The 24,159-nt window shown below is 43.6% G+C and overlaps 1 protein-coding gene across 5 annotated transcripts in view; it reads right to left on the reverse strand.

Moving 5' to 3' along the window:
• Nucleotides 1-24,159, reverse strand: part of LOC147895746 (Pseudouridine synthase family protein) — a 160,022-nt gene that overhangs the window by 79,845 nt on the left and 56,018 nt on the right. For all 5 annotated transcript variants that reach the window (XM_087382536.1, XM_087382533.1, XM_087382537.1 and 2 more), the window contains exon 10: nt 9,497-9,571. In XM_087382536.1, the coding sequence (XP_087238662.1) occupies nt 9,497-9,571 (75 nt within the window). The remainder of the gene's footprint in view (nt 1-9,496; nt 9,572-24,159) is intronic.

A 24,159-nucleotide genomic window follows, 5' to 3' on the forward strand; every position in this document is an offset into this window, starting at 1 on the left:
TCTATGGACCATCTTTCCTCTACAGCTCTTTCTTGTTCACCCTCCGCTCTCTACCTTCATTTCTCTCTTCTTCTGATTACTGGAACACACCTGCACCCTGCGGGGAGCCTGGACAGAGGATAGGTGTGAGGAAGGAGCTCGGCCCTCTGCCACAGACAACGGGAGTTGGTTCCAGGTTCGGTTTTTCCTTGTTCTTTCTTGCTTTGCAGTGCATGCATGTTATGTGCAGTCCTTTCACAACTCCAACAGATTCTAGGAAGCACCCAAAGGCAAGGGTGATCCTGTGGAAGGCCTAAGGACAGTGTGGATGCATGTGATAGCCTTGAGGCTGGCCTTGAGCTCAGTTTGCCAGTGGTTTGGATGCCTGAATGCCTCTAAGTTGTGTCAGATCAGAAGTGAATGCTTGAGTATGCCTTGCCAGTGGGAATTCTAGTGGTGTACTGGGATTAGATGCCTTGAAGACAAGTAGAGGATTTGCAGAGAGGAACAGTGCAAGGTTGAACCCTTGTTGTAAAGCATTTCCATTCAGAAGCATTAAATAAATACCGTAAGGGGCGCCAAGGCATTTGGGGCCAATGAGTACACTGTGTATTATTTTCATTGAGCAGGGGCATTCTAGCCTCACCTTTGTTGTTGTTGAAGCTTGTTTCTACGTTGTGCTAAGTGATTGAAGTGACTGAAGCTTGCATTGTGGCTATTTATGAAGTTTATGACTGAGTAGAAGAAGATCACTGCCCTCTTGTTTATCGAAGGCTGGTTTCAGTGGTTCGGGTGTATCTGGGTGCCATCCAGGGCCTCTGTACATCTGGGTCTCCAGATCCTACCCAGAGGAAATGCTAGCCAGAATCTCCCAAGAAGTGTCCATTGAAGCATGAGAAGCTCTGAAGGGAGTAAATGGTACATCCTGAAGAGAGCAGGTCTCTATCACCTGCCTGCGCATCGAGAGAGTGCCCAAGAAGAAGGCTCACCCTCATAAAACATCTGGGGCTCACTAAGGGATAACTAGGCAACCCAGCCCCAAGTCATGAAGAAAGGGGAGGTATGAAAAATACTGAGTATCCGAGCAACCCCTTTCCAAATAGTCCTCGCCTGACTACAGTCCCAAACGCAATGTCGCACTGACTCCTCTGCAAAATGACAACGAGAGCAAGTAGGATCAGCCCCAAATCGTGATCTCCACAAGTTCACTGCAATCCCTCCATGAATAGAAAGCCATTCTATTTCTGAGAGATTTTCACAACCTCCTCGAAAAGTTCCTATGCAAGTCTGCGGTGATGAAGAAGCTGTCCCAATTGGGGGCTCTGGAGGGGATCCAACCCCTACTGCTCAACTGAAATCTCCTGACATTACTAACCGTGAAACAAAAGAAGGGAATCCCCCTCTCTCGATGCCCATGATCTATCCACTCCCACTCTCTTGGGTCCCACTGTAAGCACCTGATAGGTGCACCTCCATATAAGCACAATCTCTAGGATCCCAAGGCCAAGAGCAGAGGATCGGGGTCTAAATACCACTGCAAGCCCGCTCTATGATCCACAAAGCCAACAATCTTGACATGCTAAAAGGCAACCTCTAAAAGAATATCATCCGTGGATCTAGAAAGTATACCCCCATCTCCAACGTCAAAGACAAGTGTATCCTCCCCAACACCTCGAAGAGCGATTACCTGAAGAGGAACCGCTGTCCTCGAGAAAGCTTTCATCCAAGTGGCAGAAGTAATAGGCATATCAACTATCTAGTCCACCGGGATGGCTGCATCTATCTGCTGAACTCTACATGCTACCCCTCTGAGGTGACTCACAGACTATAGTCTCTGATCCTTAGGTAGCCTAATAAATGCTTTCCAAGTGCCTACTTGTTGGGATAAGTGTGATCAAGGGCTTGCTCTATGGTGCATATGTGCATCTAGGGGAGTCACATGTGTGTTTGTGTGTGTTGTAAAGGCACATCAAGTGCTATGATGTGTCTAGTGTGTGACCTAAGTGATGATGTAAGCCAAAGGCCTCCACATGGGAGGTTCCTTTGATTTAGGCCAGTCCCACTGATGTAGGGGCTGATTCCCACTGATGTAGGGGCTGATTGCCACTGATGTAGGGAAGGTGCTACCTTCTCTCCCTTTCTATAAGAGAGAGTCACCTCTCTCATAATCATATAGAGAACTACATTTTGGTTTCATCTTGTGCTCTCACTCCTCTTCCAAGATGCATCTATTCTATCCTACGGAATTCTACACTACTGTGAAGGCGGGGCCTCTCTCCCATCTAGACCACTGCATGTAATGCAAAGTGCCCAGTGGTCTGCCATGCTCATCAAGAATATTGTCATTCCAAATGACCGGCTGCCTATCAATCTCTTCGAGGGTAGAGGGCAGAACCCTGCGAAGTGTATTCCTGAAGCTACCCCAAGCTTTCAGGATGGCAGCCATGAGAGGAGATGCAAGAGATCTAAGAGGGGCAGAAGTAAAAATCCAGCGAGGGCTGTCCACCCAATCATCTCCCAAGGTAGGTGTGCAAGCCTGAATGCATCCAAAAAACAAGTCCTTCCAAGGTTTCTGCCCAGGCATGAGACTCCTCACCACCACCTTACGAAGCAATGCCCTGCATTGCAGGTCCGGGTCAATGATATTCAGGAATGGTCTCCCAGGCCACCCTCGTTGCAACATCTGCCTTGCATCGAGTCCACTCCATAAAAAATTTTGCAATCTCAGCCCATATAAACCAGCCTGAGATCTAGGAAAGATACTCAAAGATTCAGCCACAAAAAGAAAAAGGAAGGGGGCTAAAGGGCATCCCTGACGGACTGGATCTGGAAATCTGAAACCTGTCGCCCCTTACCCCTCCAATCAAAACCTGGCTGTGGGCTGATCTGTAAAGGGAGGCCACCCCTCTAATCCATGTATCTGAAAATCCGAATCGTAGAAGAGTGCCCTCAAGAAAACCCCAATCTACTCTGTCATAGGCTTTCTCAAAGTCCAAGGTATGGCTCCAATTTGAAGTTAAGGTAGACTATAATTTGCAATGTTGGTATAGTTACACATAGTAAGATAAGTTTTATTTTCAAGAATCTTCCCAAATAGTGGTTTCCACAAAGCTATGTTGAGTATCTCTACAAGGAAATTGAGGAAAAGCTCGCTCGCTTTTTTAGGCCCGCTCGCTTTTCCTCGCTCGCTCTATCGACTGCCTCGTTTTATGATTGTTTGCAAACAGGGTCTCTAGATCAGGATGTATATTTGTCATATATTGACATCTTTGCTTGATGTATTTTGAGCATATCCTGCGCTCATCTTGTAATATAAATGCAATAATATAAAAATAAAAAATGTGTGTGTGTGGGTGAGAGAGAGAGAGATTAACATCCTCAAATGCATAGAAATATGTGCCATGTTGATGTGCTCGGTCTACCTTAACCTCCAATGGCGAGGCCACCTCCTACAACTGTCTGATCTGTCTCAATAGTGTCTCTCTGTGCCGTCGCATCTCAATTAGATAGAGCCCAACATAGACTTGGTCGTGGAAGTGGATTAGCTGTCAGAGTGGGCCAAAGCCATGCTCCTCCTGAAAGAGGCAATGAAATCACCCCTGGATCTCATAATAGACTAGGTATGCATAGCCTGCGATCTGCTGCTCTCTAGGTGTGCCCGCCACTCTCCCTGCCTCAATCCGCAGTTGATGAAACGAGACCTGCATCTACCTAATGGCTATCCTCAATGCATGTGAAATTCCTGATCCTCTAAGTACCATGGCCGGATGATGAGACCGTCCTTTGATACTCTAAAGAAGTGGTCGCCGACTAGGGCACTCCTAGTCCCCTTCCCAATTGCGAGACGTATAGAGCTGGAGGAGATTTAACGGTATGATACGATTAATCTCATCTTGTGGGACCAACTCAAGCGATACGTCCATGCTGTACTAACAAGGAGGAAACCGGTCCATCTGAATAACAACACGTGTGCATACCATGTTGTGCTAACCCCGCTCTCTGCTAACCGTCGGGATGACTAGTTCCAAACTCGAGAGTCTCCGTTGTCATGGCAAATTCTGCTTGTACTATTTGGTGAGGGATTGAGGGCTTACTCCGAATCATCCTAGACCCCATGATCACCTGTAGTCTCTCAAACCTTCTCTAGTCTATCACTTAGAGATCACAAGCCCCAAAAGGTGTTGCATACATGGCAATCGGTATCTCTAGGACATTGAAAAGCCAGCCCTTCGTTGACAGATCCTAAAAGTGCACCTGAAAGCAATACCTCTCTAGTCGAGCCAAAGCACCTTGTCCTCGTGTGAGTTGTGCCCTAACTGCATGAACCATCCTGAAAACTATCCCTACGAACATTGTCCCAAATATGTATAGGACTGCACTATCTCCACTAGCTTCCTCCGTAAGTGAAGCTATGCCAATGTAACACAGCGCATGAGGTGTTGAAGATCATAACCTTGGTCTTCCCAAGGTTAACTGTCAAGTCTCTCTCTCTGCAAAATACCTCTAGGGCCTCCAAATATCTCTACAATTCCTCTGCTGAAAATGATACTATGTCATCTACATATAGCAGTATTTGTATCATCAAGTCAGCCAATAGTGATCCCTCACCTCCTAGGTGGTCAATAAAGGATGTGATCTCATCAATGTAGAACCAAGAGAGTTTATGAGAGGGGGCATCCTTGTTTAACTCCTATGGAGCTCTCAACCCAATCTGATAGACCTCCTGGGGAGATCATACGTGATCGTGGGACCATGTCAAAGGCCTTCCAAAAGTCAGCAAAGCAAGCAATGACTTTATGGTGTCTCCATCTTGCCTCCTCAATAATGGCCCTCAGGGTGAAGATGTGGTCTAGGGTGGAGTGATGTCTCCGAAATCATACCTACTCTATGGCCCGCAGCCCATGTGCCTCTGCATAGCCGTGATCTCCCTTTCTAATACAGGCCCATAGATCTCGGCTAGAGTATGACCAATCATAAGAGTGCGGTAGTTCCTAGTGTCCATAGGATCCCCTGCTTTGTGTATCAGTAAAATTCTAGTGCCCATGGGAGGGGGAGGGGGAGAGAGAGAGAGAGAGAGAGAGAGAGAGAGAGAGAGAGAGAGAGAGATTAGAATAAAATTCCACTACAACACAACCTAACCCCAAAGAAAGAAGGAGAAAGAAACAACAATAACAACAACTAATGTTAACACAAGGGAACAAAGATAAACCAACGTACATATAAGGAAACAAATAAAACACCAACGCAAACACAAGGAAACAATTATTATCATTTTTTGGTAATTAGTTCATTTTTTATTTGTTTATTCAAAATTTATAATTGTTTTTTATTATCATTACTTTTGTAATTAGCTATATCAAAGATGTTTGAGTCCATGTGAGGCATTCGTATGATATTGAACATAGGATACTCCAGTTGTTTTTATTCATCATAGATATCACAACGGAGATGATTGAGTAATGCTAAGATCCAAGAAACTACAATAGATCCCAGTAGTTGTACAATTAAGTTCACAAAACACTCGAGGATAAATTCCTTCACCAAAAGAGCTTCGATCTTTGTACATAAAATATTTAAAGTTCAGAATGTCTAGGACTAATAAGTCATCTATGAATCTCCTAACCTGACTAAGTTTATGAAGAATGATTGGATAAGTCTTAGAAGAGATCATCATTGCATAAACTCAAAATCATATGTGAAAACGTAGAAGTTTGCTAAGAAAACACCACAATTAGTGCCCATTGGAATACCAATGCTCTGTTGACTAGAGTTATGAACAAATTATGTAGAAGAAAGTTTAACCAGCAAAGGACATAACACCTACAACTTTTTGGCACCTTTCCTTAAATCAAGGCCTTGCTTTTTAGATTTCATCCAATTAAAATCAAAATGCAAGGCTGATTTTTCAAGTCTTAAAAGTTTGCATCTATCATTTTCATATTCGTAATTGAAAATATGTAAAACAAGCTTTCCTATTAGTGACTTCAAATCTTCCAAATCTATCTTAGTATAGAGTGTAGTAAAATCAAATGTTTCAAGCAAGATTATAGTGTACCTCTCTTCTACGCTCCAAGAGGACCTGAACAACTTTGACGAGTATAGGTCCCACCGAATCATTCAAAATCCAACTTAAATCTACTAGAACATCAGCCTCTCTCAATAGGTTTCTCCAAAGTTCATGGACAGTTGTTGAATATGTCCTTGAAACACTAACTCAACCACTTTGAGACATCAATTAGAGAAGTCTTACAAGCTGCTGCAATGAATCTAGGACTTTTATGAAACTTCCAAGCTACATAGAGATAAGAAGACCTAGGTTGCAAATGAACCCAAAAGGCTTACAAAAGTTTTGATGTTTCAAACTGAAATCCTTTTGAGATATAGAACAACTAGCATGCATCTTTGTTTTGCTGCATTAACCTCTCCTCGTAGATATTGTAAAATAAAACTTTTGACAACATAAGAAATCACAAACTTTTGGTAGAATTTACACAAGGGTATCACTCATCCTCTGCCAACTTCCAATGTGATAAGAGACTTTGGACTCCTGAAAGACTGTTCTACTTGGATAGAGAAATTTGAGACTCCCATCTCTATGGCCTTTAGTAGGCAGGAATCCTTAGAAGGAGAAAGTCGATAGGAAGGACAGAAGTATCAACAGTAACAACATGTCCTAAAGAACTATCGACGAAACGAGCAAATGTTTTAGTACCACAACAACAAGGGCTACTAAGAATGACTAGCTTTTCATGCATTGTAAGGTTTCTACCAATGTCTCCATAATTGAAGGTCTGTTTTCCTAATGTTTTCACGTATTTCCAAGCAGTCACAGGATGCCTCTAACCCAATAAGGAAGAGCACTCATAACTTGAAGTGACTTCAATATAGAACTTAAACCTACCTTATCAAGACTAAGGGAAGTAAATATAGATGGGAGCACTTATGAGACAATGAATTTGATTAGAAACTTCTCTAGCAGTACTTGCAATTGAAAGCTCTTTTCTTTAAATGAAACAACTTTTAAGACAATGACATTGATTTAGAAACTTCTCTAGCAATACTTGCAATCGAAATCAATGTTAATTTCTTAAATTACAATCTTGACAATAGGTTTTCTAAAGTATATAGAGTTTAAAAAGAACCTTAATATTATATCTTTCAAAAACCTTAATAGAAATCTACCCAAAAATAGAAGTCAATCCAACAACTGTAACCTTCTCTTATAGTCTCTGTAGGAGAAAATTCTCGGGCTTGCGGAGTAAGGAGGATCACAAGAAACATGATGTGTTGGTCTAGAAGTAGATTCAACATTTCTAATAGGGAATCACAAGAAACATGATGCATTGGTCTAAGAAGTAGATGCAACATTTATGATATCATCATTAGGGGAAAGGGGGGAAGTAACAGGAATCAATTTTGACTTCTGTACTCAAATTGGATTACGATGATAAGAAGAAACATTCTTAGTCTTTGGATGAGTTCTCTGAACCATAGGATTTTGTTGACTAGTCTTTTCTCTTGTGATGAGATGACTTCCCTTCTAAATCAAAACCTGCAGATTCGGATTCCATAGACAAAGATATCGATTGGAAAGCACAAAAGGAATTTGCTGCTAAACTTACCAGAAATTTGAAGGGCAAGGCAGCACCACTGTAGATGGCAATTAAGCAGTCTCACTTACTTGCCACAGAACAAGGTGAATCTTCAAAGTGTAAGGAAAGTGCATTGGAACCAAGCACTTCATCAAATTCTAGTGTAGAGCTAGCCCGAGTATGGGAAATATTCAAGAATATGCAAATCAGGTTGACATCTGCTAAATTGATGTGGATAGCTCCATATTGCCGTGATTTCTTCGCTCAGCTGATTAAAGAATCATCCAAGCAGCCTAAAGAGGTCGATTCTTTAGTCACTATTGTTGGAATTACATTGTCTCTTCCCACATGGCACCTTCTACACCCATCATGCTATAGGTGTCAAGCATCTTTATCGTACTCATTCGGGTGCTTACAAGTGAGGCATTGACCCTAGATTTCAAACATATTTATGCTTAGGCCTAGCATTCCTCTAGGCCTAGTCCTTTCACAAAAAGTAGTACACCATTACTAAATAATCTTGTCCTACTGCAAGTTTTCTCAGTAATCTTGAATAGCATAGGGTGTGGGTGGTGACGGCGAAGTATGACAGTCTCTTGACTGGAGTCAAGATGGCTTGGCCAATTGCTGTTACCTTTTTTGTTCCATAGTGGCTTGAACCGCAGAGGCCCCCTGCCTACTTTTCACCCCTGAGCTGAGCTGGTAGGATCAGCTCAACCGCAGGGTGGGAAGGAAAGGCTTCAGGGCTGAGAGAGAGGAGGCGGGCCTGCTGAGTGGCGCTGAGCAAGGAGCGCTTGAGCAGAAAAACTCTATATTGGGGGAAAGCTGAGCGGAGCAACGCTATGTGCTCAAGCTGGTTGCTGAAGTTGGAACGGCGAGTGAACTTGTGCTAGTGCTGGTAGTTGCTGGGGCATAAGATCTCCATGAAGAGAGAAAAGCTTCCCATTATATTGAAAACGATTTACTTAATAGAAGTTTGCGTGATTTAAAAAAAATGGGTTCTATACACATTAACATTGATATGGAAATGCTCACAACTAATATCAAAAGAAAAGACACTAACAATGTGACTAGAGTCATACTAGAATCTACCAAGTGGTCAGCCACTTTACTCTTACCACGGTTTCAAGGGCACATGTTCACCAAGTGGCCAAGCTTGTTGCATTCGAAGCAAAGTCTCTTCGTCGGAGCCTCAGTTTGCACTGGAGAATCGGTGTGGGGCTTCTTTGCAAGAGGCCCCAGAGTATGCTTTGCTGAAATGTCCTCTTCACACTTGCTTCAATAGAAGCCCCCCGAACTTGCTTGCAGTCCAAGGCTATTCGATCCTTCCTTCCATGCTTACATGAGCCCAGACACACCTTCAGCCAACCAATTACGGGCTAACACAAGCTTGCGTCACCAGGCTCTAGGGCTGCAATTCGCCACAACTCGCAACTTACCAAACTCCAATCCAATGAAATGCCAAGACCAGTGTTCGGCCAGCCCACAACCCAATGCTTCCCAACGATCCTCTTCCAGATACGTGAGCAAATCGATGTAATGGACTAAAATACTCACATGCTTTTATGATATCAAATATCACACCTAGCCAAAACAAAGTGACTGACACATTATTTTGTGTCTCTTATCAGATGCCCCATCGCGCAATTCTTCTACTTGTATGGTCTGCTAAAGGACATTGTGAGTGAATAATCTGAATTGTTTCTTATTCTATATCGCCATCAAAATGGATTTCAATCACGCAATATCTTGTCCATTGGAATGATAACATACTGTACATTTCCAAATATAGATGATGTTGTGATAGATAAGGAGTAAAAGATCTACATAGGGCTAGCAAAATTTGAAGTTCAAAGACAAGCACGATGAATTTCCAAAATTTCAGCAATAGAAAAACAGAGAACAAAAGACATAGCAAAACAAACCTGCTTCTCTGCCTCTCCTTCAAGCATGAGATTCCAAGCATCACTCCCAACGAGCTTAAGATTCCTCACCTTTACCTGTTCTGCCTCAACTCCACATCCCCCAAAAGCCATCAATGATTAGCTACAATAGAAAAGTGACTGCACATAGTCAAGTATATATCACAAACAATTAAACACACACAACAACTTTTGTCACACCTTCCTTCGCTTAGAAAATGAAAGATTTTCAATGTAAACAAAACTGTTTGCGTGGCAACTATGTATCATCTCTAGCTTTCAAACTGATTCTTGCGATGAAGGAAATGGAGAAAGACAACGTAGCAACAACAAGAATTCAAGAAAGGGAAAGTCGAAGGCAAGCATGAGGAATGGGACCATTGGTCAAAGGTTACCCATAAATCCTATATAGAATTCAAAAAGCATAAGGTCAACTCAGTGACTTGTTCATGGGTGTCACACAAAAGCCTGCCAAACTCTTATAGTGTCATCATAGATGCTAAGATACATTGATAGGAAGCCCCTAGCTACACTCAACACTGAGATATCTTAACCCAATCTAGAGCTTTCAGTGACGAGAGAAAGAAAGAATGAGAGATTAATGCCTTTGAAAACCAAAGTAGTCAATGAAAAACAAGTACATGATGTGTAACTGCATACCATGCCAGCGTCTAAGTCTGTCAATGGAAGCGTGTTTCTAGAGATCTATTCAATCGACACTTGAAAAATGAAATCAACAATAACACCCATCATTCATACATGATTCAAAACCTAAATAATGAGAAACAATAGTATTTCGGCACTTTCCACATAACCCAAAAATTTAAAATTACACACACACAAGGAGAATTCTAAATATATTGTCACTCCTTTATTTTATTTTTTTTCAAAGAAAGGAACCAAAGCTGCTGAGTATGGTAAAAACCGGAAAAGGCTGAAAGAAAAAACCGGCCTTTTCCAGAGAAACCCAGCTCACTGCCTAGGGGATCTCTGGAACTGGGGCTGACAGCCAAGTGGGGGGACTATACAGGCAGCGAATCCCTCGCAAAGTGAAGATGTAGAAAACAACTGCACGCCAAGCCTTGCAGAAACGAGCACACCTCTCGATAGTCGCCCTGGAGCCTGGGGTCCCGCGTTCCCAGGTGGACCGTAGACTATAAATGATATCCTGTCATACGGCAACTAGGGTAGCCGCGGGTGTAACCGGGTGCTCACCCCATCACAAGACTGCGGCGAGCCACCCAAATGTTCCAAGCTGTGATGTTGGCTACCACCTCCGAAACACGGTCCTCCTTAGGAGGAGGAGGAGCTAGACTGTCAGGGGGGACTGCCTCGTGGAGTGCAATCCTCTAGATGCTCTGACCCTATATCCGATAGGCTGGGGAGATCTCATCAATCTGAAATGCGAGTCCTCCCTCTGTCAACCAAGCCACCTCCCCTAGGTGTAGTCTCTATTAAGACTCTGCATACGTGTCATGATCCTGAGGGCTCCCATCAGTCCCACGCTCCCAAGTGGAGCGTAGTGTATAGATGATATCCTGCCAGATGGAAACCAAGGTAGCCGAGGGTGGAACTGAGTGCTCACCCATCACGAGACTGCAACGAGCCACCCAAATGTTCCACACAATGATACTCGCTACCACCTCCCAAACGATGTCCTTCGGAGGATGAGGAGGAGGAGCTACGCTGTCAGGAGGGACTGCCACATGGAGCGCTATCCTTTGAATGCTCTGACCGTATATCCGGTAGACTGGGGAGATCTCATCAATTTGAAACGCGTGTCCTCCCTCCGTCAACCATGCCACCATCCCCCAACTGTAGTCCCTATGAAGACTCTGCATACGGGTCATGATCCTGAGGGCTCCCATCCATATCCTCGCTGCACTACGATAGCTCCAAAGGAAGTGCGGGATAGTCTCCAGGAGACCAGTGATGTCACCATCAATCCCACGATATGCTTCTAGACCATCTCCTGCCGCCTTCTCCATGTATGTGTTTTCAATCTAGATCATCACGTAGCCCTTTTCATGCATGCCTTTTTTATTATAGCCACGTCATTTTGCCTTTTCACCACTCTCTCAATCCTTCCTTCAAACTATACCAAGGCAATTAGTGCCTATATCCAACCTTTAACACACCAATGCATGCCACAATCACTTAGCATCTAATCGCCCACTGACCATCCACATATGATGAACACAATCCCGACCCTAGATACCATGAAGTGCTCAAAAGCTACTTGCACAAAATCTGATTGAATGCCAGCAAGCACACACACAAGTTGAACATCACACATGTACCTATGTACAAGACAAGTTTGGGCTTTTCAAAAATCTTCACACACCGTATACAGAATTCGCTAAACTAGAAACTTTGGAGCAATAATGGCATTGCCCCTCCACTCGCATCTGCTCCAACCTCGGTCTGATGGGCAAGCCTCCGTGGGCAGCCAGCCAGAAGAAGTAGGATATCTTCCTTGGCCGCAAACTGCACCATAACCGCGTCCAAAACCTGAAACAAACATCCTAGGGCACTCTCTGGGTTACCCAATGCCTCTCCCTCAAGGGGGTCCACCTCGAAGAGTCCATGAAGCCTCCTGCCAATCCGTGTGGTGTAGGAAAAGAAGGGCACCTCATCCACTGCTCGGCTAGGCCGCTCCCGGAAGGCCAGAACCACTCTCCCGGATCCCACTGGACCTCCCTCAAGGGTCTACCCTCCCACAGCCAAAGGCGCCATTTGGGGGCATCCTACTCTGAGATACAAGGGGGGTCAATGTGCCACTCCTTCCCCAAACGTCCCACCACTCTGATCATCTGCCAGTGAATCCCATCAAGACTCCCATCCATCTCAGGGTCTCTCTCAGTGAGTGGCTTAAGTAGGCCTCCAGGTCCTGTTGCCTTGATGCATCATCATTCTCAAGGGGACAATGTCCCTTCATACTCAAAGTCCCTCCCACCAGGACTCAGGAATGGCTAGATCAATCTATCTCATCCGCTGCCCTGCCCCTCGCAAATGCGCTACGGAGTCAAGCCTCGCCTCTCCCTCCATGGGTAATCTGTCCCATCTGCCAAAAGACCCGACCGGACCACTGTCCCATTGTGCCCAACTCATGTGAGTCCGATGTCCGAGCATACACCCCTCCTGATCTTTGATCTCTGGGTGCCACATAAGGGACTGACGCTCAAACTCCTCTCTACATCTGGGTGGAGCACGAATGAGACTCCCTACTAGTCTCTGCCAGACCCTGTGGAGGCTCCTCATAAGGGGGAACCCTTCCCCGTAAGGGGGGCCTCAAAGAAGATCCATCTGTGTGAAAGCTGCCACTGCCCCCTAGTGCGTGGGATGTTTCTTAGAAGCCCTTGCTGTAAGCGGAGCTTCCAAGGCTCTGCACCTAAGGTGAGGCCGCGATAACCAACTTGCCCAGGAGGGCTCTGCTTTGCATCTCTGGATCAATGATACCCAAACCTCCCAGTGCCTAAGGCATGATCACCGTATGCCACGCGACCCGGGCTCTAGTGTTCCTCTTGCCGCTCGAGCCTGCTTAAAGGAAGTTCTGAACCAACCATCGGAGCTGCCCAATGCATCCTTTGTGAAAGCACCAGCAGGAAGCAATATACCAGGCCGTGGCAAGGACCTAGTTTGCCACGAAGGCACAACTTGCTAGGGAGAGTTTGGCCGAGATCCAGTAGAGAAGCTTGTGCCGAACACTCTCAAGGACCGAGGAGATCTACTGCTCTGCTGTTATGTCAATACCAACTTGGCATCCGAGGTATCTCGTTGTCTGGCCCAGCGGTATCCATCTGAAGCCAAAGTCACTCCCCCATTCACGAATCTCCTGTGTCTCCTCATAGCCTGTGGAGAAACCTATGGATTTTTTCTAGTTGATCCGTGCATCCGAGGCCTCGCAGTAAATAGCCAGGGCGCCCCTAACTCTCTCCAAACTCGTTGTAGTGCCCTCAACATACAAGGCCATGTCATCTGCAAACTCCGAGTCAAGCAGCTCCTACTACTATCTGATTGGGAGCCTCAACCCTGTGAGGCCCGCCACCTATGATCTCAAGTAATAGCCCAATGCCCCCGCCACGAACAAGAAAAGGAAGGGAGCGAGTGGGCAGCCCTGGCGGACCGAGAGAGCGAGAAGAAAGGCCTTGCCGGTGTGTCCTCCGATAAGCATCTGCCTAGAGCTCCCTGCATAAAGCACAAAAACTCCTCTTACCCATTTGTCTGAGAAAGCCAATCTCCGCAAGGAAGGACCACTCCACCTTGTCATAGGCCTTCTCAAAATGCAAGAGGAGGACAGCCAGCGGCTGTGACTCCTCCCAGGACCAATCCACTGCCTCCCAGAACGTGAAGATGTTGTCCAAGATGCTGCGCTCCTGGACGAACCCGGTCTGCGTGTCGTGGATGATGTCAGTAAAATGGGACCATAACTGCAAGCTCAAGACCTTGGTGAGGATCTTGTATGCAATATCAAGCAGAGTGATCGGTCTCCACTACCGGATGTCTGATCTATCTCCTCCTTTCCGGATCAAACAAATCGTAAACCTCTGGAGCTAAAGTCTCTGAGACCAAGATGCAGAACCCTCTGCTTCGTCCTACTACGGGGGACCACTCCTCCGGACCTCTCCCTGGGAGAAGGTGGTGTCATTGTCTGATGTCTGATGCTGAAAACATGTGCTCCTGAATCAAAAGGATGTCCACTGTCCGCCAGGGGAGCCGGCGAGGGAGAGGAGGAGGGAGCGGAGGAGGAGGAGGCGGAAGAGGCCGGGGAGGTGGAGGTGACGGGGGGAAGGCAAGATGGCGGGGGGGGAAGGGGGGGGGGGGGGGGGGGGGCAGCGAGCGGAGGGGGAGGCAGTAGGGGCGAAGTGCGGCGGGGAGGCGAAGGGCTGCAGAAGGGGGCAGAAGGGGCAGGGCAGCGGGGCAGCCAGGGAGCAGCGTGGTGGCTCAGCAGCAGCAGCTTGATGCACCGCTGTCCCCTAAACAAGTAATTAATTAGGATAGAAAGGAAATAAATTAATTTGTCCCATGACTCTTCTACCCATGCACACCATTACTTACACATCTGGCCTAGACCATTTAATGTACCTTAGGCTTGCTAATGCCATAATGCAAGCTAGACTTATCAGAATTAAACTAAAACTAGCAGTTAGGCTTTGATGTGTACTATCTAATGTGCATGGAAGTGGCCAGGTTTAAATGAATACACTCAACTGGTTCCAGAGATTACTACCAACTCTCAGGCTTAACCTATGAAACCTTGTTCTGTCCTCATAGCACACCAAAGCTCACCCCCAAGGCCTAGTATAAAACCATAGCAACTACACGGCATATAAACCCCATGAGTTGGTACGGAAACCCTGTGGATGTATGGAGCATCCCAATCTCAATGTCAATTGTGGCTAACATTACGAAAGGTTCCACTACCATAAGATGATGGTGTATCCTCTAAAAATTATGAAAAGAGTAAATATCCATGATACTATAAGTGACTATAAGTGACCAATGCATTGGATTCGCAATAGATAACCAGTTGGGCATGTGAAATTTTGCAAGCAGAACTCGGGGAAAAACTCACACATGTGGTCAGTAAACATATATGCAAATTGAAAAATAAATAAATCATGATTCTCCTTAGCAATGGAGATCAACCCATTTATCCATGTGGATCCGCCATGTCTCACATAATAAAGCATCTTAGGGAGTGTTGTCTGTTCAAACCTAGTGTAGGAGCACATACTACAAAGCATAATAGGAATTGTTTATCACCCAATCTCCATAGATCAGCAAGCTAGACACACTCTAGAACCCCCAAGTACACAAGTTGTCCCTCCTAAGCCCATTACTAAACGTGTACTAGCTACACTTAGAACTCTTCGTACAATTAGGACCTAGGGCTAGTGCTCTTTGTCCTAACTATCCTAACTATGTATTTCTAGGCCTTAGGGTCACTCCAACCCCAATAACTAGTGACCGTTGTCTTTACTTCCTAATTTCGTAACCCAAGGCATCCTCTCAGAAGAGATGTTGTTATACAATGCTTAAATTAGATCCCAAAACCACTGCTATAAAACCATAATCCAAATACTTGAAATTGTCCAAAACTCCAAAACTATACAACTGTAATATCACAACAACAAAAATGAGTGCTGTTTTGATGTACATTTTCTCCCACTTGAGAAGAGTTGAAGTCCCCACAACAATATTAGGAAATCGCTTTCTAAGTTTTTACCTTTTACTAGCATAAGTCTATTCTTTTTTTGGCAAAAAACAACACAGACTGTTGGACCATCCGATTGTAAATAATCAGGCGTGCTCATAATCAACCTAGTTTTCTAGTTATGTAATACAGCTCTCCAAAATGGATATCAAACTTACTATCTTGGTCACTAACAATACAAGCTCATAAACCATACAACTTTAAAATGCCTTAGTCAAAGAATCTTGCCAACTTCGGGATTTTCACAATTTCCTAGTTGGAACAAAATGAGCCATCTTCGTCAATCTATCAACTATTACACACAAGAGTCATGAATAGTATGTAAACTTGGTAAAATCGATGACAAAATCTATAGAGATACTTTCCCATTTGCCAGATCGGATCTCCAACAGATGGAGCGAACCACCTAGCTAAAGACGTTCTAATTTATTTAATGGGCACTTTTGACACTTGAAAACATCATCTTGAAAGTCCTTATTAATACCAAGCCTAGAAGAACTGTCTTTTCAAAAGAGCGTGAGACTTCTAAATCCTTGGATGTCCCAATTAGTTGTTTTTTTCTTTTCTTTTCTTTTTTTGTTAGGTTGTGTTGTGGTGGAAATTTAACTCCTCTCTCTCTCTCTCTCTCTCTCTCCATTTCTTATTCTTATTTTTTGCTTTTTCCTTCCTTTTTGCAATTGAAGTTTTTCTTCTTTGGTTGGGATTTCAAAGCTTAGTAGACATTGGGTTTATTCTGAAATCTTTTGAAACCTAGAGGGAGCTTTTTCTTGGGAAGGGGAGCTAGCCTTGAAAATCTCTCTGGCAGGCCTTTGAGCAAATCAAGAGTCAAATAGTCTTTTTAGGCAAAGGTGCTTTCATGGGCATTGACTCTATATGGGTCTCTCTTTTCTTTAAGCAGTATCCACTAAACGATGTGGAGTTTACTAAAGCAAGTGTTCTCTTCAAGAAAGGCCTCCATAGTTGGAATCAACTCTGCCACAAGCAGGAGTTCAATCTCTGGGCTGGTTCGGGTCATACACAGGCTGGCTTGGATTATGATAATACAAAACCAGCCCAATGGTTAGAACAGCAATAAATAATTCAGCTGGTTAATTTGATTGTCCTAAATTGAGTTATATTATTATCTAATTGATGGCAGTGTGTAAATACACACACACACACACACTTTTTTTTTTTTTTGGGTGAAACTAAGAAAATTATATTACGAAACATCCATTTTACAACAGGGCAGTCCTCAAGAAAAGAGCCAATGCCCTATCCATCAGAAACAGTAAAAGAAAAGATGAATGCAAGAAACATCCAAATCTTCCTCATGCAAGGCACCATATAAGGATTGCCGTAATGAGGCCCAAAAAAATTCATAAGGGTGCCGAAGGGGTGAATTCAGATATGTATGATTTCGCTGTATGCAGAGGGTCCATAAGGCTCAGTATCTGGTCCAATGAAAGAAAAGAGAATAATGTGACAAAGAAGCTGATAATCTGCCAAACATCCAGAAAAACCTCGAGAACCTGTGTGCAGGAAATCTGAGAGATAAAAAATAGGAGATCTTGTCTAGAAGGTCTCTAGAATATGAACAAAACCACAATAACTGCTGAATACTCTCAGGAGTATGATGACATCTTGGACAAAGAGGAGAGGAAATCCTTCTTTGAGCCAATTTCACTCCCACTGGAAAAATACCAACAATACATCTCCAGAGAAAGAGTCTTTGCTTCAATGGCATTTTCAACTTCCATATCAATTTCAATTTTCCTTTCCACCAAGTTAAAGACTTATTCAGATGCCAAAGAGAATTTGCATGATGAGCAATCCATGGAGGAGGTAATATCAATCGATAAGCCTGTATGGAAGTCAATAGATGCAAAGGCTAAGAGGATAATCCTGGACTTGAAGACTGAAGATGCCAATTTGGAAGCTTGTCTCTTACTTCCAATGTTGGAATCGGAACCAAAGGGAGTAAGAGATCTGCAATAGCTTTCCATATGGGTCTATGATGCATCCCAAGATTGTAGTGTTGGCATGCTGCCGGAAAAGAGAGAATATGCCCCTGAGTATCTACCACATCATCAATGAACCGGATGCCCAACTTCATGAGATTGTAAGCTCTGACTGGTTGTTGTACAGCAAGAGGAGAGTAAAAAACAGCACTCCAATGAAGGCTTTCCATTCGAAGCGAGGAAGCTATGGAAGCAAGATGGGGAGACCATTTGATGCGAGAGAGCACTTTCTTCCAATCCTGAATCAAGGCAGTAGAAAACGGACAACCAGGTATTTTACCTTGAAACTTGCCAAGTACTACTTCCGATGGATCAACTAGCCAATGTCCATAAGCATTTGTAAAGCCTTGAGCATAATGATCTTTCTTGCCAACACATGAAATTTGATGTTTAGAATATTCAAACCACCATGCATTCTTGGTGAGCAAAGTAGGTCCATTTTGAGCAACCTTAAAGCTTTTCTATGAGGCTTAGTTTTCCAAAAAATCTCCATGGCTTGAGACATAAAAGAAGAGAGATCTCGAGATGACCAATGTAATAAAGGAAGTTAAAACTGGACATAAGCTAAAACAATGGACTGGACAATTCGAAGCCGAACATGCAAAGGCCAAGTGGAGATCTTCCAATATTCTAATTTGTCCTGAATTTTGTTAAATACCCAAGACATTTGTTGCTTATTTCTGATTTTCCAGCCAATTGGATAGCCCAAATGTCTTACTATGTTTTCCGGATGAATAATCTGGCCGGGCCAAAGGATAACATGCCAGTCACAATGCTTGAGAGGCAAGAGTTTTGAGTTCTGAAAATTCATTTTTAGACCAGCTGCCAACCCAAAATCACAAAGGGTATCCATCAATAATCGAAGCTCCAGAGGACTATTCTTTGGCATGAAGAAAGAATCATCTGCATAAGCCTGTGCATTGAAAGGCCGTGAGCCAGGAATCTGAAGCCCCACTAACTGTCAAGTATCAACCAGATGATCCATATAAAGAAGCAACGGATGTGAAGCAATAGCATAGAGCAAAGCACTCAGAGGGCATCCCTGTCGAACTGATCGTCCTAGAGTCCAAGACTCAGACAAATGATTCCCTATAAAGCATTGAGCAATGGAATCTGAGTAAAGCCAATATATGACATTCACTAGCTTTGGCCCAAAACCAAGTTTAGACATGATTTGAGAGACATAATCCCACTGTACGGTATCAAATGCCTTTGCCACATCCACCTGGATGACCAAAACATCTTGAGCTCAATATTTAGCATATTCCATTGCGATGAGGGTATTGGAGATATTATCATGTATATTCCTTCTTGGAACAAAACCATATTGCCTGGGATGAAGTCCATCATGAAGGATATCCTTTATCCGATGAACCAACATTTTAGCAATAAGTTTATGTATAATAGGCATCAAAGTGATGGGCCTCCAGTCATCCATAGTCTCACATAGGAGTTTTTTGGGCATAAGCTTAACCAAACCATGCTTCCAAGCTGAAGGAAGATGTTGATGCTGCCAGGCTACATTAATGAGCTTCTAGGTTGGACCCTTCAATTTAGCCCAGAAGGCTAGAAAAAATTCAACCATCAAACCATCCCAGCCAGGGGATTTATGTTTACCCAAATGTTTGAGGGCTTCATCCAATTCAATATCTGAAAAAGACACTTCCAACAATGAAGCTTTTGGCAAAGAAACAGTAGCAGAAACAAGATCAATAAATCCCAAAACTGAAGGGTGAGTTGCTGTCCTTTAATCTACGGTCAAAGTGATGAAATCATATGTTCCCATTGCTCAATTTCAGAGGGCAGCATATGGGATTTATGTGTGGTATTGTCCTGCCAGTGAGGAGAATTATTGAAGTCACCACAAAGTATAGCATTTGTGGACCAAGGATATTGCTTTATGGAGTCCCACAGTCAAGCTCTAGAAGCTGAAGTTTGAGAGGCATACAAGGAACCAATTTCAAAAATCTCTCCATTGATCATACATTGGATAATCATCCATCAGCCACAAAGATCATTATATGCTACCCAGGGCTGCAAATCATGTCTAACTAGAATGCACAGCCCAGAGAATTGATCAGATCCTGCATAAAATATATCATATCCTGAAAAGAACCCATGCTGGCCAACAAAAGAATGCTGATTATGCTCTTGCAGACACACAACATCCGGATGAGTTTTATTTATATAGTGCCAAAGGAGCCTCCATTTATTCGGGTTGCAGAGGCCCTGTATATTATAAGAAACAAATTTAAGAGAAGCACGCATGAAAATATGTACGAGAAATGAGTAGTCCTAAAAAAGAAAGGGAGGCATCAGGCCTCTGCCATTGCCTCAGGGTCTTGCTGACCCTCAGAATCCAATTCCCTGACTAGATCATCTTCTTCACAAAGCGGAATACCCTTCTTGACTGCATTAACCCATGCCTTTGAGATGGGGCTCTTCGAAGAGGTAGATGGTTGACCAGGAGAAGGAGCAGAAGCATCCCAATTACGAGATTGGAGAGGTCTTTGTTTGAGAGGCACTGTCTTCTTTGCAATCTACCAACCCTCGTGAGAAGATGAATTATTTTCCACTAGCTTGCTCTTTCCTTTATCCTTTTTTTGAGCTGAATTGGCTTGGCTCCCTGTATGAACTGGAGGCTTTGCTCCTTTGGCTTCAGTCTTTTCCACATGAGTCTTCTGACCTCCTTTATTAGATGGCGGAGGAATGGCAGCTGGAGGAGGCGGATGAAGGATAGAGGGACACTCAGAAGCTAGGTGCCCAATCTTGTGACCAGAGAAACAAGGTCCAGCAAAAATGCCCCATTTCAAAGTGAAATATTTCTTTCCCAAATGAACACCCTCAATCTCAACTGCAATAGAAGGAGGGGTTGGTCTATCAGTATCCCATAAGATGCAAAAATGACCTGTGGGACGAGGGGGACAAAATATTCCATTGCGATGAGGGTATTGGAGATATTATCATGTATATTCCTTCTTGGAACAAAAACATATTGCCTGGGATGAAGTCCATCATGAAGGATATCCTTTATCCGATGAACCAACATTTTAGCAATAAGTTTATATATAATAGGCATCAAAGTGATGGACCTCCAGTCATCCATAGTCTCACATAGGGGTTTTTTGGGCACAAGCTTAACCAGACCATGCTTCCAAGCTGAAGGAAGATGTTGATGCTGCCAGGCTACATTAATGAGCTTCAAAATTGGACCCTTCAATTCAGCCCAGAAGGCTACAAAAAATTCAACCGTCAAACCATCCCAGCCAGGGGATTTATGTTTACCCAAATGTTTGAGGGCTTCATCCAATTCAATATCTGAAAAAGACATTTCCAGCATTGAAGCTTTTTGCAAAGAAACAATAGGAGAAATAAGCTAAATAAATCTGCTCCGAGCCAATTCAACCTGAGGAGTAGAAGAAGATGGCTGAGAAAAAAGAAGCTGAAAATGATCCAGACATTGTTTGTCTAGCTGAGATAAAGTCTGGGTTCAAAGACCATCGGGTTTTCTGACTCTCATGATAGATTGACTTTGTCTATATGCATGTAAATTCCGAAAGAAAGATTTTGAGGAACAACCCTTATCTAGCATAGGCTTAGCTCTAGTCCTTGTCTGCCATTTGAAAAGCTTGCGTTTATCATTAGCATCAATTATGGAAGAAGCACAAGACAATGAACTCTGCTCAGAAGCAGAAAGGGACCTTTGATGGCTAATCTGTACCAAGGACTGGTTGTATGATTTTGCCCAATGGATATGCTGCCTGGTTTTTGCCATGTACCATCTTCCATATTCCTTGATGACATTTTGAATACGATGTACAAAAGAGTTCCAAGCAAAGTCCAGATCCTCCTGAGCATGAGAAAACAATGGCCTGCAAGCCAATCGAATCATTTGCTGGAATTTTTCATGAGAAAGATATAATTGATTGACCTGTAAGTGTCTGACTGAAGAGAGCTGCATGTCATCCAGAGGCATGCCAAATGAAAAGTTCAGCCAAAGTGGAGTGTGATCAAATAGTTGTTGAGAATAATCAGTCCACATTTGACATGTATAATCATCATATTGCTGAGCATGAATAAGATACCATCTATCAAGCCTGGCCCAATATTCTGTAAAAGCATTATGATGATATGTAAATCCTAAAACTGAAGGGTGAGTTGCTGTCCATAATCTGCGATACGAAGTGATGAAATCATATGTTCCCATTGCTCAATTTCAGAGGGCAGCATATGGGATTTATGTGTGGTATTGTCCTGCCAGTGAGGAGAATTATTGAAGTCACCACAAAGTATAGCATTTGTGGACCAAGGATATTGCTTTATGGAGTCCCACATTTGAGCTCTAGAAGCTGAAGTTTGAGAGATATACAAGGAACCAATTTCAAAAATCTCTCCATTGATCATACATTGGATAATCATCCATCAGTGACAAAGATCATTATATGCTACCCAGGGCTGCAAATCATGTCTGGCTAGAATGCACAGCCCAGAGAATTGATCAGATCTTGCATAAAATATATCATATCCTGAAAAGAACCCATGCTGGCCAGCAAAAGAATGCTGATTGTGCTCTTGCAGACACACAACATCTGGATGAGTTTTATTTATATAGTGCCAAAGGAGCCTCCATTTATTCGGGTTGCAGAGGGCCTGTATATTGTAAGAAACACATTTAAGAGAAGCACGCATGAAGATATGTACGAGAAATGAGGAGTCCTCAAAAAGAAAGGGAGGCATCAAATCTCTGCCATTGCCTCAGGGTCTTGCTGACCCTCAGAATCCAATTCACTAACTAGATCATCTGCTTCACAAAGCCGAATACCCTTCTTGACTGCATTAACCCAGGCCTTTGAGATGGGGCTGTCCGAAGAGGTAGATGGTTGACCAGGAGAAGGAGCAGAAGCATCCCAATTACGAGATTGGAGAGGTCTTTGTTTAAGAGGCACTGTCTTCTTTGCAGTCTGCCAACCCTTGTGAGAAGATGAATTATTTTCCACTAGCTTGCTCTTTCCTTTATCCTTGTTTTGAGCTGAATTGGCTTGGCTCTCTGTATGAACTGTAGGCTTTGCTCCTTTGGCTTCAGTCTTTTCCACATATGTCTTCTGACCTCCTTTATTAGATGGCGGAGGAATGGTAGCTGGAGGAGGCGGATGAAGGATAGAGGAACACTCAGAAGCTAGGTGCCCAAACTTGTGACGAGAAACAAGCTCCAACAAAAATGCCCCATTTCAAAGTGAAATATTTCTTTCCCAAATGAACACCCTCAATCTCAACTGCAATAGAAGGAGGGGTTGGTCTATCAGTATCCCATAAGATGCAAAAACGATTTTTATTACCTGTGGGACGAGGGGGACAGATCACTTGTCCCAATGTCATCGCTAAGCCAGGAAGCTTTGTTCTCATGTAATCTGGAAAATCAACCACTTCAATCCATACAGGGCAAAGATGCTTGATGAGATTCTGATAGTCCTTATCAGGAGACCAAGGCATGATGTGCACCATTTGACGACCAAAAAATAAAGGGGACATTTCTAGCATCTTTTGTTTTGTCAAGGCATCCAAGAGATGAACTTCATAAAATCCTCGGGAGGTAAAATAGACTCCTTCCAGATAGCATCCACCTAGGAGGGAATTCACCCATTGTCCCACATCATTAGCCGAGGGTATTTTCCATGGGAAAAAGATGATGACTGCAGTTTGAGAGAGCTGCTTCAGAGGATGCACAAGAGAAGGCAACTTCATTTTGTAAGTGAGTTCCGGAGCAGGTAGCATCCATTCTCTTCTACTTGTTGAAATTCCTCATTCAACATGTCAAACACATAGGAAGCATCTTCAGATGAAGGAGCTATGGGGGGCAGAGTCTCCCTTGATTGTCTTTTAGGTTCTGGAGAGAGTGCTCTCTTGACATAATACTTATTTGTTTCTGCCATTGACGCTATTCGATTCAGTAGGAAGATTCAAATCAGAAAAAAGGCCGCGACGCTATATCAACAGGGCACGGGATTTGGATGAAAGAGCACGAGACCTGTTGCGATAGATAACTTGCTGCAATACTGCCTTACACATAAGAGGACACAGGAACCTGTTGCGACGGAAAGCTTGCAAGGATACTGCCTTACAAACAACTAGCTAATCCAACGCATGGAAAGGTGGACAAGATCTGAGAGGAAACCAGTAACAAGGCGCTTAAGGTGGCTTGAGAGGGCACACAGGAGGGCCAAGTATCTTCCCTACGAATCTCCCAATGACAACCTCCGAATGATCTGTAGTCCAATGACCATAAGCAGAAGTCCTCATGTTGACACATGTGTCACCACAATGTAAATATCCTAAGTCAAAGTACAGTTGACCATTTATTTGATCATAATTAAAGAGTTTTATATGTGTTAATTACGGTCAAAGAGTTATTTTAATGGTCAAAGGATTGACTACGGTCAAAGATACTTGAC

The sequence above is a fragment of the Dipteris shenzhenensis genome, chromosome 12 (genome assembly GCF_047967505.1).
Source record: "Dipteris shenzhenensis isolate YYH24624 ecotype China chromosome 12, Dip_SZ_1.0, whole genome shotgun sequence".
Classification (NCBI taxonomy): Eukaryota; Viridiplantae; Streptophyta; class Polypodiopsida; order Gleicheniales; family Dipteridaceae; genus Dipteris; species Dipteris shenzhenensis.